At 43.9% G+C, this 18,141-nt stretch overlaps 2 protein-coding genes across 5 annotated transcripts in view; one reads left to right on the forward strand and one right to left on the reverse strand.

Moving 5' to 3' along the window:
* PRIMA1 (proline rich membrane anchor 1) overlaps positions 1 to 1,409 on the forward strand; it is a 61,808-nt gene extending 60,399 nt beyond the window's left edge. The window contains exon 5 of the mRNA XM_059687286.1: positions 502 to 1,409. Within this exon, the coding sequence (XP_059543269.1) occupies positions 502 to 556 (55 nt within the window). The 3' untranslated portion in view covers positions 557 to 1,409. The remainder of the gene's footprint in view (positions 1 to 501) is intronic.
* UNC79 (unc-79 homolog, NALCN channel complex subunit) overlaps positions 1 to 18,141 on the reverse strand; it is a 226,932-nt gene that overhangs the window by 12,163 nt on the left and 196,628 nt on the right. For all 4 annotated transcript variants that reach the window (XM_059687243.1, XM_059687253.1, XM_059687233.1 and 1 more), the window contains 6 exons: positions 13,584 to 13,661; positions 7,723 to 7,812; positions 5,296 to 5,471; positions 3,948 to 4,134; positions 2,424 to 2,621; positions 571 to 648 (listed from right to left, as the gene is read on the reverse strand). In XM_059687243.1, coding sequence (XP_059543226.1) covers positions 571 to 648; positions 2,424 to 2,621; positions 3,948 to 4,134; positions 5,296 to 5,471; positions 7,723 to 7,812; positions 13,584 to 13,661 — 807 coding nt within the window. The remainder of the gene's footprint in view (positions 1 to 570; positions 649 to 2,423; positions 2,622 to 3,947; positions 4,135 to 5,295; positions 5,472 to 7,722; positions 7,813 to 13,583; positions 13,662 to 18,141) is intronic.

An 18,141-nucleotide genomic window follows, 5' to 3' on the forward strand; every position in this document is an offset into this window, starting at 1 on the left:
GACTCAGTGAGACAAAGAGGTGGAATGATAGAAGGGAAAGGAAAAAGGAGAAATAAAAAGATAAAGTGAGAAACCAAGTTCTCCTTTATTTTTTTACCTTTTTATGGCACTGGTATGTTTCTAATGTCATTGGATAGATGACAAATGCTTAGATTACCTTCATATACTGACCAATGGTTTAGAATAGTAATACTGGAAATGAAATTAATTTATCTTAGAGAAAAAATACCAGCTAACAAGTCAATCACAGACTATTTTCCTTGGCTTTCTGGATATGTTGGCAACAGGTGAGGTGAGGGTCATTTTCAGATCAGCATTCCCAGTTAACATTTTAATTGCTTGTGTTGCATGCAATCATGGTCCGACATACTTAATCCAGTTAGATCGGTTCACAGTGGTGGAGCAAGAGAAAAAAGTAACATGAAAAGCATTTAGTGAAGCCTGAATCCTCCACCCCCAGCTCTGAGTGTTAAAATTAAATCACTTTTCTTTCCTCTTCAGAAGATACATTCAAAGGAATCCACATGTGTTTTTAGCAGCAAGAAAGCATCTATAAAAAGATTTTCCTACCTTGACAAAAATTGTTGAATTGCATTCTTGCAATGCCTCCATTAGACTTATCACGTGGAGACACACCATTTCTACCATCTGAAACGAGAAACACCGAAATCAATTCCATTTCCAGTAACACAGACACCGTGCAGACAGCGCAGCACCGAGCCCGAGCCCACCCTGTGCCCGAGGGGACCGCAGGGGCCACAGGAATGGAGCTGTTCCCCTCCAAAGCCTCAACCAGAAGCGGACTTTAAAAACTCCAGAGGTCTCCCAACCGCCAAGCCTTCATCCCTCCCGGGGCTGCCACGGGAATTCGGGTACTGATCGCGCTCATCTGCTCTGTGCTTCACACCAGAGGGCCAATGGCTTCTGCTTCCTTCATTTCCAACCACAGAACTCTGGGCTTCGGCCCTTGCCCCACCCTCCCCCTCCATCCTTTCTCCGGTGCCGGCATCTGGAGGGACTGTTTCCTGTCCGGCCTGTCTGTCTGTGAGCCTTTGTTCTCTAAGGGAAAGGCAGTCATGCTCACGACAGTTCAGAAGCACAGGAGCCGTGATATCCTCGTGGACAATCCCTACGGCTGGGCTTTAAACACTCCAGGGGGTTTTACCAGACTGGCTTTCTCGCTTGGAAGAAATTTTCAGAATAAAATTAATTCAAATTCATTTATAACATTGTCACAAAATTCACTTGTGACATTTGGATATCAAAAGAGCTTTGAAGGAGAGGTAGTAATGGCATCAAAAAACGAATGACAATAGAAGGAAACTTTGAATCTCGGGTTTAAATTAGAGGTCTCCATTTTATCTCCTGTAAAATAACAGAACAGAGGGTTTCATCTCCAAGTTCCTCAGTCCCAGATGCTATGATCCAATAAATCTAATTATTTCCACAGCAGTCAGAGCTGTCTGTGCACCTCAAATTCCACATAAATGTCCTTTGAACTGAACTAAACCATCTCTCCCCATTCAGAATTGTCTAATAACACCTGCTTCTCTAAAGAACGTGCTTCACTAAAGGAAATATATAATCTCCTTTCCAATTAGAACGAAAAGAAAATATTTCTTACACTAATTTTCATTCAAAAACCCTTTCTGGGGTGCCTTTTGTGGGTGGTGGGGTGCTGGGTTTCTGAGCCTGTCGGGTTCTTCCAGCCCTTGCACCTCCCAGATAGGAATCAACCCACACCCAAGACACTGGCAGCTTCCCCAGCCCAGAATCCTCTCCCGAAGCCATGAACCGAACCAAAGGACGCCTTTGGGAATTCCTTCTGTACACCCTGCAACCCGGACCCCATCCATGAGGGCTAATCCACGCATGTTCAATGACGCGGCTCAGGCTAACCAGATCCCAGGTGTTTTCCAGTAGGTTTGGAGCAGCCCCTCCCATGGTGAGCCATCTACATTAAAGTGGAACTGGGTTTGAAGACTGGGGAGCTTAGGTCCTTGTGGATAATTTAAAAAGGTGGCTCTTTTCTGGTTTTGAGCCCTGAGTGGAATGGAATGAGCATGTGTGGGGACCTAATTTGCGAGGGTTGTTTGTTTTTTTTAAAAAATATGAATCCCCCTCCTAAGTCTCTGAGTGTATAGCACCGAAACAGCTCTCAAAGGCAGAAGTTTCACCTACATTTCCTTTGGCACTAGGCAGAGAAAACAAAAACTGTTTGTACCCAACTGCCTTGTTAACTTTGTTTTTGTTTTTTTATCACAATTCTTACGCGAGTCGAACACCCAGTTTATAAAGTAAAAATCCATCGATCCGTTTCTATAACATTGCAGCTGAGATCTTTAAGGCGGGTGGCGTGAGGACCGGGAGGGTTTACACGTTTTGAGATTCCAGCCAAGGGGGCAGCTGCTTTGTGAACGCACCACTTTGTTGTGGGCCATCAGCTGGAGGATGCTGGGGGTCACCCGGCTCCAGAACTCCAGGGCCGTCAGGATCGCCGTGAAGCTGAATTCATTCTGATTCTGGACATATGTGGCTACCGCACTCTGCTCGCAATAGACGGTCCAGAGCTGAGCAAAGATAAACGCGTGGAAGAGGGAACACATGTGCAGCACGGAGGTCTGAGGAGGGAGGAGAGGAAGAGCTGTTACCTCTCCTGTGGGCAGGGCTGCTCCCGGGAGCCCTCCCCCTGCGGCTTTGGCCTTCCAGGGAGCAAGCTGTTCTTCACTCCGCCTGAGTTTCCAGAATAAACCTACCCACCCCCTTGCCCTTTAATAAAACTGACATTCCCATCCCTAAGCTACATTAGGAAGAATACTCGCTCTACCGTCTCAGGATGTTTCCTCATCGGCAACATGGGGACAACAGCACCCTCCTCAAAGAGTTGTGGTTGGGAGTACGTGAGGCGATGCATATGAACACAGTGCCGGCACCTAATAATTACAGTCCTACTATTGGTAGTAGTAACCACAGCAGCAGTGTTCCTGCTGGTGGTAAGCACTGATTGAGCGGGAACCTACAATGTCCCGGGCACTGCGCTAGACACTTTCCATAGCTCACCTCCCTAATTCTCAAACCATCCCCTCATCGATGTTACGGAAGAAAAACCAGAGCTCAGAGAGGTTCCGTAACTTTTTCAAGGTCACGAAATTACAAAGTACCTAAGAATCAAACACAGATCTGGGTTGAAATATTAGAAACCGGCTGCCTTATTTCTCCTGCAGACACCCTCCCGGTCATTGGGACGGGTGCTCTGTTTTGTCACGGAGTCAGCTGGTCCTGGCCCAAACCCACCATGACCTCCCAGAATTCGTCTGGGCTCTGTGAGGGGGCCTTGGCTCCTCAGAGCTAATTCGTACCGATGAGTCTAGTTTGCTTGTACTCAGGGCTCAGGGCTGATGCCTGCCTTGCGTTTCCTTTACTTCCTGCAGCTCGTCATTTGTCTCTGCAATTGACCAAGCTCCTCTGTGTAGGTGATTCTAATGTGTACTTCAGTGAGTCCCCAACTGCCTTCTTAGTTTCACTTTGTACCTCCCTCTATCCCTAGAGATTTGAGTTGAAAAGACAGTGCATGAGGATTAGGTAGAGCATAAATCTTCCTCCACTTCATATCTGGTTCTAAAAACTGATCACAGAATTTTATTATATTTCTAGCCTCTTATTCCTCTTCATTATTTTCAGACAGAAATGCCTAGGAAGCTGGCTCTTGCTCGCCCCCATAATTTATCCTCATAAAAGTAAACCGAAAACAATTTAGGGAAAAGAAAAGATAGTCTGGGAATTTAAACAACTTAAAATAAGGCATTAGCACAAAGTCACTTTCCTAATATCCACAGGAGGGCCTGTGATAAGATGCATTTTCTTCTCAAAAAAACCGTAATTGGCTGATAAGGGTTTCCATTAGCAATTTCGATGCATATGGTCTTAATCTCGCAGGAATCACTTACCTTTGATTGCTCTGGGAATCCAATCAGGATGACAATAAGATGGTCTGCAATGTGGGAACCTGCATCCAGAGGAATGGGCAGGCAGGGGGAGGAGGCGTTCGGACACACGGCATTGTGAGTGAGGGACCCCAGAAGCAGCCAGGACAGCAGACGGATGTGGGAGACACACTCGATGAATTCTTTCGGTCTGTTGAGAAGAAGGAAGTGGTCAGGGTGACTTTATGGTCTGTTTCGTTGGGTGCTCAACAAATGCATATGGAGGGAAGGGATCAAAAGTGTGGTCTTGTAGGCAGTTACATAAAATAAAACACCAAGGTGACAGTGCCAACAAAATGGTATATCTGCGGGGGTTTTTTTGTTTCCTACTTTAATCCTGGATCTAAGCTTCCCGAGCAAAGAGCAGCCTTTGGTGACACGGGATTAAATAGCATTCTTCCACAAGCCTACTGCCTTTCTGACTAGTGTCTCTTTCTAAATGCTTCCCTTTCCTCTCATTAGAAAGCTCGACATCCCCACTAGAGGGGAGGGAATAGAGAAGGTACCACACACAGCCACTGTTTCCCCGCTCTCCAATTATTGTCTCCTGCCCTCCTCACCGCCATTCCAAACCTTGCCTCCAGCCAGGAAGTTCACCAGCCACGTGGCAGGCTGGAGCCTGCTTGGAGTTCCCAAATAAACCACCCACGGGCGCCTCTCTTCTTAGCCTCCCTTAGAGGTAGGATCCGGGGGTCACACCTCCTTGCACTCTTATTTCATCTCTGCTGTAGGTCTTGTTCTGGCTACAATCTAAGCCAGCCGTGGGCAAACTACGGCCCGTTTAAAATGAATAAAACTATTGAAAACAAAGACCGTACCCTTTTATGTAATGATGTTTACTTTGAATTTATATTAGTTCACACAAACACTCCATCCATGCTTTTGTTCCGGCCTTCCGGTCCAGTTTAAGAACCCATTGTGGCCCTCGAGTCAAAAAGTTTGCCCACCCCTGAAGGCTCATGGAACACAGAAGCTCTCTAAGCGCTCAGTAGATACCTGTGGGCTTATTTAATGAGCTGAAATGAAGAGTTAAAGCGATAAAGCTCCAGCGTCCACCATCCCTGGGGTGACTGAGGTCCTTGTGGAAGGCCAGTTCCTTTCACTGGCGCCATGTCATGAGGTACTCAAGCTCAGAAATGCTGCCAGGTCAGCCAGTAAGCACGCAGAGGGGTCTCAATTCCCGTCTTTCCAACCAAGCGTATGCCATCCCCTGAATCTTCAGTGCATCACTTGCTCTCAAGAAGCCCAAGGAAGGAACTCAGGGTGCTTCCCGCCTCATGTACCCTCAGCGCTGGGATAATTAGGGTCTTACCCTTGTTGCATTGCCGAAGGGGGATGATAGAGCCAAGGCAGATAGCGAATCACAGCTTTGTTATCTCTGTGGTTGCCCCGGGAGATTTCCATGGCTGCGATCTGAGCCAGCCCCACTTTGAGATGTCCACCAAAGGTGTCTTCATGCAGAGGCTGGGAACATGCCTTCATGTGGTTCTACAAAACCAAGTGCTGTTTTGTGACTTTGGCAGAGTACCTGAGACATTCCGGGTCACTCATTAAAACGACCAGGTAGTCATTTCCACACCTTCTATCACCACTCCCAAGCATACAACCCATTGAAACGTCAATGGCTTCCCACTGCTCTTAGGATAAAGAAAAAAAAAATTCCTCTGCATAACCTAAAATGCCTGGAATGACCTAGCTACTGCAGAGCTCTGCATCTTACCTCTTCATCTTTGTGGTCCCACTATAGTGGTTCCCTCCCATTACTGGCCTTCACTCATGCTGTTCTTGCTGCCTAACATATTGTTCCAGTCTCTCTTCACCTAATTATTCATTGTTTGGATTTTAGCTTACATGTCACTTCCTCCAGGAAGCCTTCCCTGATTTCCTCCCTAGCTAGGCCATATCATCCTATTAGAAGCTCTTATGCCACTATCTACCCCATCTTCATGCAATTCTGAAAGTCACAATTTTACTTTAGTTTGTATAAAATTTTCATTAAACTTGGCCTCCACTACCAGACTATAAATTAAATTAGGGCAGCTAATGTATTTGTGTTTTGTTCATTGTTGCATCCTAAATGCTTAGAATAGTGCTAGGTACAGTATAGATGCTTATTACATATTTTTTGAATTAATTCAGAAAAAAATATCTTTGCTCAGTGTGGCTTACTGAGTGGAAAGAAGCCTGAACTGTAGTTGATACCTAGGTTCTAGAGTCTAGACCCAATCATTCTGTCTTAGTCGCATGACCTTAGATAAGCCACTAGCCACTTGACCTTTCTCATCTGTTTGCTAATACAAAGGAAAATCAGAGAGGTGGATTATGCCTGTAGTCCCCGACCTTTAGGTCATCATGGATGCTTCTTACTCTTATTTTGAAAGTGGCTACATAACATGAGCTAAAAATATTTAGGTAACAATTGTCCCCTCTTTGTACATGGAAGCCATTTAAGTGTAGGCAACCCGATTCGGCAATCAGTAACCAGCGTGTGATCAAACACTAGGGGAGCTTCCTTGGAAATGACTGGGTTTGGATAGCCTGAGAAATCATCACTTTACAGTTTGATTCTACTTTCCGCTCGGATGTGCAGATCTATTGCTGTCCCAAGAAACACTTGGACCATCTGAGCAGAGTCTGGCCACTGTGTTGGGTGATGAAGGGGCCATATTTTTAGCTGACGAGCTTCTGGCATGACTAGATCCTGTTTATCAAAAAGGAATCATTTAGTGCCAGACTGCAATCTGGCTGCTGGCTGGGCCATGGTTAGAGTCTCTTCTGCCCTCTGCCCAGGGCCTGCCTCAGATCGCTCGGACTATCAATCTTTCAGTGGACTCGTGGCAGGGAGGTTGACTTGCATCAGCAATTCACTGCACCCTGCACCACCAGCAAGAAGCTCAACAAAGTCACTGGGAGCTTGCCCATCTGCCACTTACAGTTTGTTCTATCCCTTGTCTTCAATTATTTTCTTGAAGAAGACAGGTTCAATGCAGATAAAAACCATTAATAGCTTACGTCTGCATAATGTGTTGCAGTTTACAAGCCTCTTCACATGCATGATTTCACATTAAACCTTGTTGCCATTAGCAAAGGTAGGTATCACTAGACTTGTTTTGCAAATGAGGAAACTGAGGCTCTAAGTCAGCGGTTCTCAACCTGTGGGTCGTGACCCCTTTGGCGGTCGAACGACCCTTTCACAGGGGTCGCCTAAGACCATCCTGCATATCAGATATTTACATTATGATTCATAACAGCAGCAACATTACAGTTATGAAGGAGCAACAAAAATAATTTTATGTTTGAGTCACATAATACATGAGGAGCTATATTTAAAGGGCCAGAAGGTTGAGAACCACTGGTCTAAGTAGTTAAATGAGGCTACATGGCATAGTGCAGTTCTAATGGCTTGGGAGCCACTACAGTCTTAGGTCAGCCCCACCTCCACCACAGACCAGTAGAGTGACCTGGGCAAATTACTTCAGGCCGCGGTTTCTACAATTGTAAAACGCGGGTAACACCTCCACAGGGGCAGTGTGAGAATAAACGGCCAAAGTAAAGCTACGCACATGGCCGATGCCACGTAAACACCCTTTCCTTTCTCCTCTCACTCTGTGCAGAGGCGGGACTCAGGGCTTCAGCCTCCCAGACATGGGCGCATCCAGCTAACAGTGGATTCCCATCCCATCCCGTCTCTCAGACTGTTTTTGTTAACCTAAGCGACGGGCCCTGGAAGCGCGCTTACCTTCAGCTTGGTCAGCGTGTGCATGTCTGCCATGAAGTCCAGCACCTCGCTGATGGACTGCCGCACGCACTCCATGGCCGCCGTGCCACACTGAAACACAAGGACACGGCTGGGCGTGCGCTCGGACTCACGCCTTCCCTTCTGCCCTGACTGTGACTGTCTCCCTCTGGTTTCACGCTGTTTGCTAATAAGCTGTTTCATTTTCTAGATTTCTGACGCACTCCATTACTCTCAGCACAGTCTGTGATTGTCTGCCCGGAGCTGGGACAAACACTGATCCAAGGTTTGTGGTGGAGAACAAAGAAGCTGCCTACGGGAGACAGGGCGACATGCCTTTGTCCACTGGGCGATCGCACTGGTTTTGGGGGGATTGTGTTTCAAGCGGCTGGTATATGAAGACTTAGCCGATGTAAAGCCATTAGCATCAGTCTTCAAGACAGGAGTCACACTAAAACTGCAGTCACGTTATCACTCTAGGGAGTCTTAAATACTCAGGAAATATGTGACACCAAATTCCATCAGCAGAATCTTGACTTTCCCTATTAAAAACAAAAGCATATAGCCCAGCCGGCATGACTAAGTGGTTGAGCACCGACCTGTGAACTAGGAGTTTGATTGCTGATCAGGACACATGCCTGGGTTGTGGGCTCGGTCCCCAGTGGGGTGCGTGCAGGAGGCAGCCGATCAATGATTCTTTCTCATCAGTGATGTTTCTCTCTCTCTCTCTCTCCCTCTCCCTTCCTCTCTGAAATCAATACAAACATTTTTTAAAAATTAATTAATTAAAATTAAAAAAAAACACACAAAAGTATATAAACAAGTACTGTTTGCCGGAAGAGCCAGACTGTTTATATTCAAGTCAAGTCATTTATAACTCAACTCGTACACTATTAAATAGATAAGTGTATTACTGTTGTGTTCTTGCTGGGGATAAATAAATAAACAAGCAAAACGGTCATCTTCCCCAGACGCCAGTAGCATGTTTGCAGGTTTTAGGAAAAGAAAGCATACTTGTGCTTCGGGTTAGTAAACGGCATAAGCCTGCTCTCTCCGGGCAAGGCAGTGAATTGAGGATGCTAAGCAGAGAAAAGGGAAATGAGCAGACAGGCTGCTACATCAAAGCTGCACGGGCGGACCCACAGGCTGGGTTCACGGTGGATCAAAAGCAGGCCGTCTTTGAAGCCATCGGCATTCTGCGCCTGGGCCTTCCTCAGCTTTCCTTAGGAAAATCGGGAACGTTATACATCTAACTCGCTCACGCAGTCAGAAATCATCTTCCCATATTCATGCACATCTGCACGGCCCTGAACTGTATCACCTCCTCTCTCCTCTGGGAGGTTACGCCTGCCAGGCCCGCTGACAGGATAACAAACAGGAGAATAAGGTCACTGGCAGTTCTGTCGGAGAGTTCTCCAAGCATTTTGTGTGTGCTAAGGTTTTCTTCTTTTCATTTAAATCAAGTGAAGGAATTATAAAAGGTTATTGTGCCCCTGCTTTTGGAATATTAATCCTTTAATGCAAGAAAGGATTTCCCCCCCGATGTATTCCGTTTTCTCTGACCTTTCACATGTCATGCAAACAGGAGCACACACTCTGCATGTCTTGAAAGGGATTTGTTTCTTTCACAGGCAATATTCTGTTCCTTTTCAAGTAAGCAAATGTCACAGAAAATAATGACTGGGGCGGTATTTAATATTTGTCTTTTAAGTTTAAATTGCAAAAAAGGGAAAATGAGAGCCAAGACTTCACTATTACTCAGTTACGTTTGCTCTAGAGACCAGCAACTACATCTAATAAAAGACTTAAAATACACTTTACCGTCAGGATCATCTTAGTGAGCTATGTACACTTATAAAATAAAGCATATAATTCTCACACACCCCTTTTTTAAAAATCTGCAAAACATCAGTATAACCTTAGATGTGTTATTTAAAAAACAAAAACAAAAAAACAAACAAAAAAAACACCAAAGAGTCACATTCCACTTGCTTTAGAAGGCCTATGTTTATTTCACTTGGAAAACTAATGATAAAGGTGTTGAAAACATACTCTAACCCAAAAACATGAATTGAATCATATCCAATTCTTCCTTTAAACTTTTGTCTGCTTTTAAAGTTACATTGCTTAAGTTGTGAAAGTCACATGTGCAATGTAGAAAAGTTGGAAAATACAAATTAAGAAAAAGGAAAAAAAAAATCACCATAATCCTAATTCTTGTCCTTTGCCTGTGAGGCAGCCACTGCGACTGCGTCCTTCCAAGTTCTTTCCCGTGTCTATGGCATACACACATACATACAATATTGAAAAGGCCGGGGTTGTTTCCTAACCTGCTTTTATATTAAACTATCATAAGCATTTTCCAGTGAATTAAAGATTCTTTGAAAACTTAACTTGGTAGCCACATAATAGTGTATCTTGTAGATACACCTTGTTTCATTTAAACAAAACCCTAATGTTGGGCATTCATTATATTGCCATTTGTTTGTTATTTTAAATGCTGCTGTAATAAATACACTTGTATAAGTTCTTTAGGTGCACATATAAGTGTTTTCTTGAACATATTTACAGAAGTAAGCGGTCAAACTGTTCTTCAGCAAGCCATCCGAGGACTTGGCTGTACCGTTTTTCACAACCAGCAGGGGCTTATAAGTTTGTTTCACTTCATCATCAATACTTTTCTTCATTAAGAAAAACCTGCTGATTTGCTAGTTGATTTTAATTTTTATATTTTTAATATCCTGATATTTTATATTAATTTACAGTTCACTGATGGCTAGTGAGGGTAAAAGGTACATTTTGAATGACTTATTGGTCATTGGAAAGTGTTCTATTTTGGCTCCTACAACTATTTTGCTCTTTTGTTGTTATTGAAATGTGTGTCTTTTACTTGTGGATTTCAATAAACCTTTTATATATTAAGGATATTATTTTTAAGCTATCACATAGGTAGCAAATAGTGAGTTTTAAAGAACTAAACAGTACGGAAACCAGTGAGTGTGCAACAGAGACTGGCTAGCTACTCACAGAACCATTTCTCTTCTTCCCTAGGAAGAAACTAGACATTTCCCATCCTCCCCTGCAGCTAAGTGTGGCCATGTAACTGAGTTCTAGCCAGTGGGATCCGAGTAGAAGAAATGTACATTACATTTAGACCTGGCCCATGAAAACCTTCTGTGTGCCGTATTCCCTCCTCTTCTCCCGCCATCAGCTGACCGTAGAGGACTGCACACAACGGAAGGAACCCGGTCCCTGCGTGTTCACATGGAAGTCCTCCTCCCTCTACTAATCAAGGTACCCACTTTAGCTTCACACGAGCAAACAAAAGCTTTGTGTGTTGCGTCACTGAGCATTGGCATGTTATCTCATAGCATTACCCTAATTACTATCAAAAAGTCTTTAAAAAACATAGTCTAGTAATTAAACTCCCAGAAATCTATTATAAAAATATAGTCTAAACTATGGACAAAGATTTAAGCACGAAGATGTTTATCACATGTTAGCTACAATTGCAGAATACTGAAAATAACTAAAATATCCAAACAGAATTAATGTTTTTTAATATTAGTTTTAATAGTTATTTTTTACTCAATACTTACTGCATGTTAGCACCATGCTAATATGCTTCACATGCATTATTTTATTCAATCCTCAACCTAGACATTGGGCCATGATATATCCCAATTTACAGATAATATAAATCAAAGAATCATAGGTTAACTGACTTTCCTCATCACATAGTAAGTGGCAGACCTCATTCTCTGCTGTGACTCTAGTCCCTACACTCTTTATCATTGGTCTGTGGTACATTCGCATGAGGTAATGCTCTGCAGCCATTAAACTTTGGGGGAAATGCTTATGCCACATGAACCAAACTGTGTTTAAACACACAGAAAAAGAGAAAGAACATTCATTAAAATGTTAGCAGTAAAATTATCTCTGTTGAATGATTATTTTTTCCGCTCTCAAAATTTCTATCTATCAAAAAAATATAAACAGTAGTTTTAAAGAAATGACTAGTGTTAAGGGTAAAACTGGTATACTTATACATGTAAATTAATAAAACTTTTTTGGAAAGCAATATGAGAATATGTACCATTAATATATCCCTACTCTTTAATTAAGGAATGAGTCCCAAGGATATAATTCAAAATAAAGGTGGAAAGTATATAAATTTCCAACAATATGGGAATAAGCTAGGATACTGAATAGATTAAAACATGGAAAAAATAGTATAAAACAACAGAGTTTCTCATTTTAAGGCAGAGGAATTATAGGTGATCCTTTTTCTTTATTAAATTTTTTCTATTGAAAATTTAAATAATTGTTTTCAATAAACAATATCCCTAAAGTTTCTGAGTTTGTTCTAGTAAACTTGCTGGCTTCTCATCTTCAATCCTGTCAATGATAATCTATCTATCTATCTATCTATCTATCTATCTACCTATCTATCATCTATCTATCTATATAAAAAGCCAGCATCTGTAACAACCGGAACGACCGATGACTGGTCGCTATGATGCCCACTGTGGCCAGCAAACTGGCTTGGTCAGGGGGTGGGGCCAGCCGGCCAACATCCTGTGGCCCCTCTCCCCAGCCGGGCACCCCTGATTGGCCCACCCCCATGATAGGCCCGCAGCCCCTCCCCCAGGCTGGCCCCACCCCTGATCGCACCCCGACCCCAATAGGGGGCGGAGCCAGCCGGCCAACCTCCCGCAGCCCCACCCCCTGGTCATCCCTGCCCCCTATGTGCCCCCACCACACTGATTGGCCTGCAGCTCCTCCCCCTGGCCAGCCCCACCCCTGATCACACCGCTACCCCACCTTCTGCAGCCCCTCCCCCCAGCTGCCCTGGCAAACCTCCTGCAGCCCCTCACCCCCAGCCTCCCCACCCCTGATCACACTCCCCACCCCAATAGGGGGTGGGGCTGGCTGGCCAACCTCCTGCAGCCCCTCCCCCTGGCTGGCCCCACCCCAGATTGGTCCCCCAACCTGATCAGAAGCAGGGCTGGCTAGCCAACCACCCATGGCCCCTCCCCGAGGCTACTGGCACCCGGTCAACATCCCCCAACCTCCCGCCATCTCCTCCTCCCGCAGGCCCAGCCAGACTCCACCTGGGCCTCTAGTCTTAACATACTTTACCAAATAGTTCACTAGTTGATAATAATGGAAATTTTTTAATTTTCAGAGAAAATATTATAAAGGAAAACAAGGTATTGCAATGCTTATTTCTTTCTAGAAGTAGTTAAATCAAATTACTTAGTGGGAGCCAGTATAGGAAAATTGGTTCTGGAAAAATGGAACTTGAATCAAATCTATTCTTTTTTTTTTAAAATCCTCACCTGAGTATATATTTTTATTGATCTTTTAGAGAGAGAGGAAGGAGGAAAGAGAGAGAGAGAGAGAGAGAGAGAGAGAGAGAGAGAGAGAGAGAGAGAGAAACATGGATATGAGAGAGAAGCATCAATTGGTTGCCTCCCCTATGCACCCTGACTGGGGATCGAACCCACAACCTAGGTATGTGCCTTGACTGAAAAGCAAACTCGCAACATTTTTGGGACAACACTCCAACCAACTGAGCCACACTGTCAATGCCAAATCTATTCTTTACGTCTGGTAATTCCTTTCCTCTCCTTAACTAGCTGCTTCAATTTTACTCATGTTTCCTGGGATTAAACGTTTCCAAGGGCTGACATTAATTTAAATTTTCACTAGTTCTCTTTTTAAAAAGATGCTAATATGTTTTCAACTTTACAGTGTTTGTTCTATCAAAGTGAACCAGGACACAGGCCAAAAATACCTCTTTGCTAAATGAGGAAATGAGAAAACATAAAACGTAGACAATGAATTCAGTTGGGACTTACTCCAGGTACAGAGGCGATCATCTGCTTGCTCAGGATTGTTGACTCAGCTAGTTTGGTTCCAGCATCTGCACAAATAAACTAATAAGAAATTGAAAGGATAATTATTTTTAAGGGCATTTGGACAGTAATAAGTAGTTTATAATTTTATTAACTTGGCTTAAATTCATTAGTGTTTACTCCTGTGACAATCTGCCCTGGATTTATGGTACTTGCTAATCATGACAGCTGATTCCTATGAGAAATTCAGAATCATCGTACTGAGATGAACACACTGATTCTTGCTTTACCCAGACAGCTCTGTGGCACTGGAAACGTGCATTTGGCCAAGGAAGAAAGAAAAGCTGTCAGCAATGTCAGATCAGTTCCAACATTACTCTATTTATTCTTCAGCACTCTTGACAGTTACTAAATTTTCATAGGTTTTTCCAGACTTCTAGCATTATATCATACATTTAGAATGAAAACAGAAAAACAATGAACCTCAGAGTGAGGATTCTAGCTGTTTCTTCCCCTCCAAGTCCCCTGCGTATCTGGTCTTCCTTACCCCACTTCATTCACGCCTCTGTGCTAATAATGGCCCCCACTCCTGCTGTGTCACACGGGACTTTTCACATGCTTCCATTGTAGTAGTCATGACATGAGATTGCAATGACCTATGAGTCTATTTCTTCACCTGCCGGGAGCTCTTCGAGAGCACAGCCTCAATGCACCTCACCCCAGCACTAGACTCAAGCCTAACATCTCAGAAGGGCTCAGCAAGAGTTTGTGAAATGAAGTGATTCATCAATGATGTACAACTGAGATCATGATGGGGATGGATTTGCCAGATGACAATTTAATTCCTTCTTTATAGATATCTACAGGTATTTCCCTCAATGCAACACCCAACTATTTATTAATGGTTTTAGGGGGAAAGTTAAACATGAAATCAGTCGAGTTTGCTATGAGCTTTTATTTCCTGGTTAGTTTCTCTCTCCTGGTCTCTGCCCAGTGGCCCCAACCACTGTGGGACCCAAAGCCGCTGCTATGCAGAGTCCAGAGGCTCAGACAGAAGCTTTGGCACTGAAAGCTCCTCCCAATTCACTTCACTCACACACTGAAAGAGCACAGAAGAGTTGGGTGGGTCGAGGCAACGAGATGAGCTCAGCTGGGCAGGCTCAGACCTTATGAAACTGGGGAGAGGTAATACAGGGCAGGGTGGTAGAGAAAATCTCACGGAGGCCGGGTGAGGAACAGGAGCCAGCACATGCAGACTAACCAGGGGCCAGGATCAAAGCATTATAACAGGCGGCAGGTTTGGGCTAACAGGAGGAGCTATAGCCAAAGGCCTTCTGAGGTGAGGAAGCCCTGCGACTTCCTGGCCAAGGCCACCAGCTGGTCTTGTGTGCTCCTCCACGAAAGGTGCTTCCGTGCAGGTGACTGAGCAGGGGAGGCGGAGACAGCAGGCAGAGCTGTCTCTGAAAGCCGCATGGCAGGCGTGGACACACATTTCCACGCTCACATCCTGTCGTTTCCTCTTGCCTCAGATACAGTTACAGACACTGAAGAATCTCCTTGGCCGGTAACCACGAATCTGGCAAAGAAAGTGCCAGCTAGTAACACCCAGGGAAAACCTAAAATTTTCCATTATTTTATTCAGGAATGCTTATGTCTGCTCTTCTAATTTGGGCTTATTTCTAATACAAGGAAAAGTAAGTAATCAGGATTTTTTTAAAAAGTAAAGCCTATACCTTTGGCCAAAACCTGTAAGTAAAAAATCTGACAGAAGTATAGTGTGAGAAGAAGGAGCTCCCAAAATCCTGGCAGCTAGTTTTCCACATAAAATATATTTTCAAAAGCTCTCTGAGTCTGCAATTTAGACAAACTACTTAGAACTAAGTTCCCAAACCTCTGCCAAGACACCAACATTTTAACTAATTTCTTTAAAACAGATACAAGAGATGCACAGCGAATAGAGGCCAAGGGCAAGACAGAACCGTGAGGAAGGGAGCCCAGAGAGTGGGAGTGTCCCTGGGGCATCTAGAGGCCTCAGCCCCTAACACATGCTTTCTGGCCTGGCTGTGCCCTGGAGGGCAAGACAAGATTCGTGAAGAAGCAAAACTTCAACTTTCTTGATCTTCAGCAGAAGCCTCTCTCGCCTACAAAGGGGAAGGAGTGGCATCATGTAAGTAGGTTGTCACCATGTAGGCTCAAGGTACGAGGCCAAATTCAAATGTCTGGTCTGCGATCTCTTAGAAGTCAAAATTGATTAAAACTCACCACTCTAAAAGTTATGGAGGTCTGTGGAGAGTCAAGAGTATAAAAGTGCCTAAGCCTGAAACCATCTACTATTTATTTTTCACCCATGCATTTTAATCCAGTGCATTTTAACATGATATCTACGACTAAGTAAACTTTCCTCTCTTCATTTTATATAGCTGCCAACCAGGAACGGAAAAACGCCATTATAATTTTATAGAATTGCTCAAAATATAAAGATGTAACTAAAGTCAGGGTGGGAAGGATGACTACCATACAAGGAAGAATTTTATACTTTCAGATAGAAATAGGCACGCCTGCCCCAATACCAAAGAACACAGAAGAAATGCAGTATCCATTATGTGTCATTACTAACTTCATTATCAAAATGAGACTCAAAATAGTATCTCCACCTCTCCTCCCAAAGAGTGATCAGACTGTTGGTAACTCAACATTAATAACCCCCCACACACACGCCTGTGAATTAAAAACAGCAGCGTGCCCCTGCCACTTCTTTGTCCTCCAGCCCACAACTAACCTATCCTTCAAAGAAAACCTTTCACCCACACGATTTCTCACACTCGAACATGCAGGTATATCCCACACAGTGGGTGTGCTATATGCAAATTAGCAGAATGTCTATTCTTGACATAATGGGAGCTGAGGACGTTCTTTTGGATGTGAGCTTCTACAGCCTGTGTGGTGGCTGCTAGTGGGCTATAGCTTTATTATGAAAACTCTGCTTCAGTCCACCTTGAGAACACGTGCAATGACATCTGACACAAAGGACCTACAGCAGACCAGCAGAAGAGAAAACACTGTAGTTGAGAGCAAAACTGTCAGCAGATCTGAGTTAAAACAGTAAGACAAAGCCGTGGTCCACAGTGCAGAACACCCACACCCTGAAGGTTGACATTTTAGATTCCGAAGAATACACACAATTTTTTTCTATTTTGCAAATTATTTCCTGTTTTCATGCCTCTTTTTCTTAAAAAAAAAAAATCCACTTGAACATCCAAGGTCGCCTGCCTTTATATGTAAGTAAAAACTAATAGGAGTCATGGCTGGACACCCACTCTAGTGGCTGGGAAGTTTCCGTGAACCAGCCTCCAGCAAGAAATTCTAGGAATTAAAAAACAGGTCAGTCACTGTCTTGAAATGTTTAGAACTTGGGTTGCCTCACATTCCTTGGGCAAGTGTTTCATTGTTCTTTATGGGGATGCTTACCGAGAGTATTTGGTAAACAACAAAGGCACAGTCTATCTATGAGACTAGAAACAGCTCCATCTCTATCAGCTCATCTATCTTCTAAGTTATTAACTCAAGAGGGAGAGGAAACACTCGTGTTTTCCTGGTGGCTGAAAGAATGCAGGGTAAATCCAAGGTTTGAGGAAGCGACTTTTCACTAATGGGGCCAATGTCATGTATGACAGCTCCCAGAGGAGGTTTTCCTTCCAAACATTGCTCTCTTTTCTGTTCCCAAGCTGCATTTTCAGTTAAACAAGCCACCCCACTGCTTCAGATGGGGGGCCCTGATATCTTTACAGGAAGTCACTGTCTGCCTCAGACACATTACGTGTCCACATTGGGAGCTGGTCCTCCGGGAGCCAGGGCCTGCTGTGCCGCCCCAGGAAAGGGAAGAGCTTTCTCTGACTCCAGGCTGGATTCTCTGGCCTAAGAGAAGCCACCAGAGAGCAGGTATCCCCTGTGCGATCCCCCAGGGGACACCCGGGGTGCCCAGGCAATCAAGGGCAAGAGAAAAAGGAATAGGAAACCTCTATAGAGAGATGCGCTATTCATGAAGAGAGACAAGTGCTTCTTCATCCCAGGAGTGGCCCCACAGAGGACTTCTCTCCACCACTTAGCCAGGAGTCACAGGGCAGCTACGGGAACTTTTAAGTATGCCTCCCTTTTATTTCTCTCAGTAAGGAAAATTGTTTATTCTAAAGCTTATAGAACAAAGGTATATCACTTCAAAATGGCACAATGCTTAACACACTTCGTTGGAGGTGGAAATGTTCATAAAGTTGTTCTCCATGGGCACAATCTCAAAATGTCTCCAAAATACCTCTCCAACCTAAATAATTTTACAACTAGATTTGTGACATTGAATGATTCAATGACAAATACACATCTGTTTTAAAAAGATGAAATGGAATTCATTGACATGGTATCTGAGAGTCCAAAAAACACAGTCAGTCAGAAGAACCTACATTTTTGCCCTCTTTCTTCCTAAAACTAATTTGTTTTTGTTATTCATTCACCTCGCTATGAGGCAATAATCACTGTTTTCGTGGTTCCCTTGAGCGCTGGGCAATTG

The sequence above is a fragment of the Myotis daubentonii genome, chromosome 1 (genome assembly GCF_963259705.1).
Source record: "Myotis daubentonii chromosome 1, mMyoDau2.1, whole genome shotgun sequence".
Classification (NCBI taxonomy): domain Eukaryota; kingdom Metazoa; phylum Chordata; class Mammalia; order Chiroptera; family Vespertilionidae; genus Myotis; species Myotis daubentonii.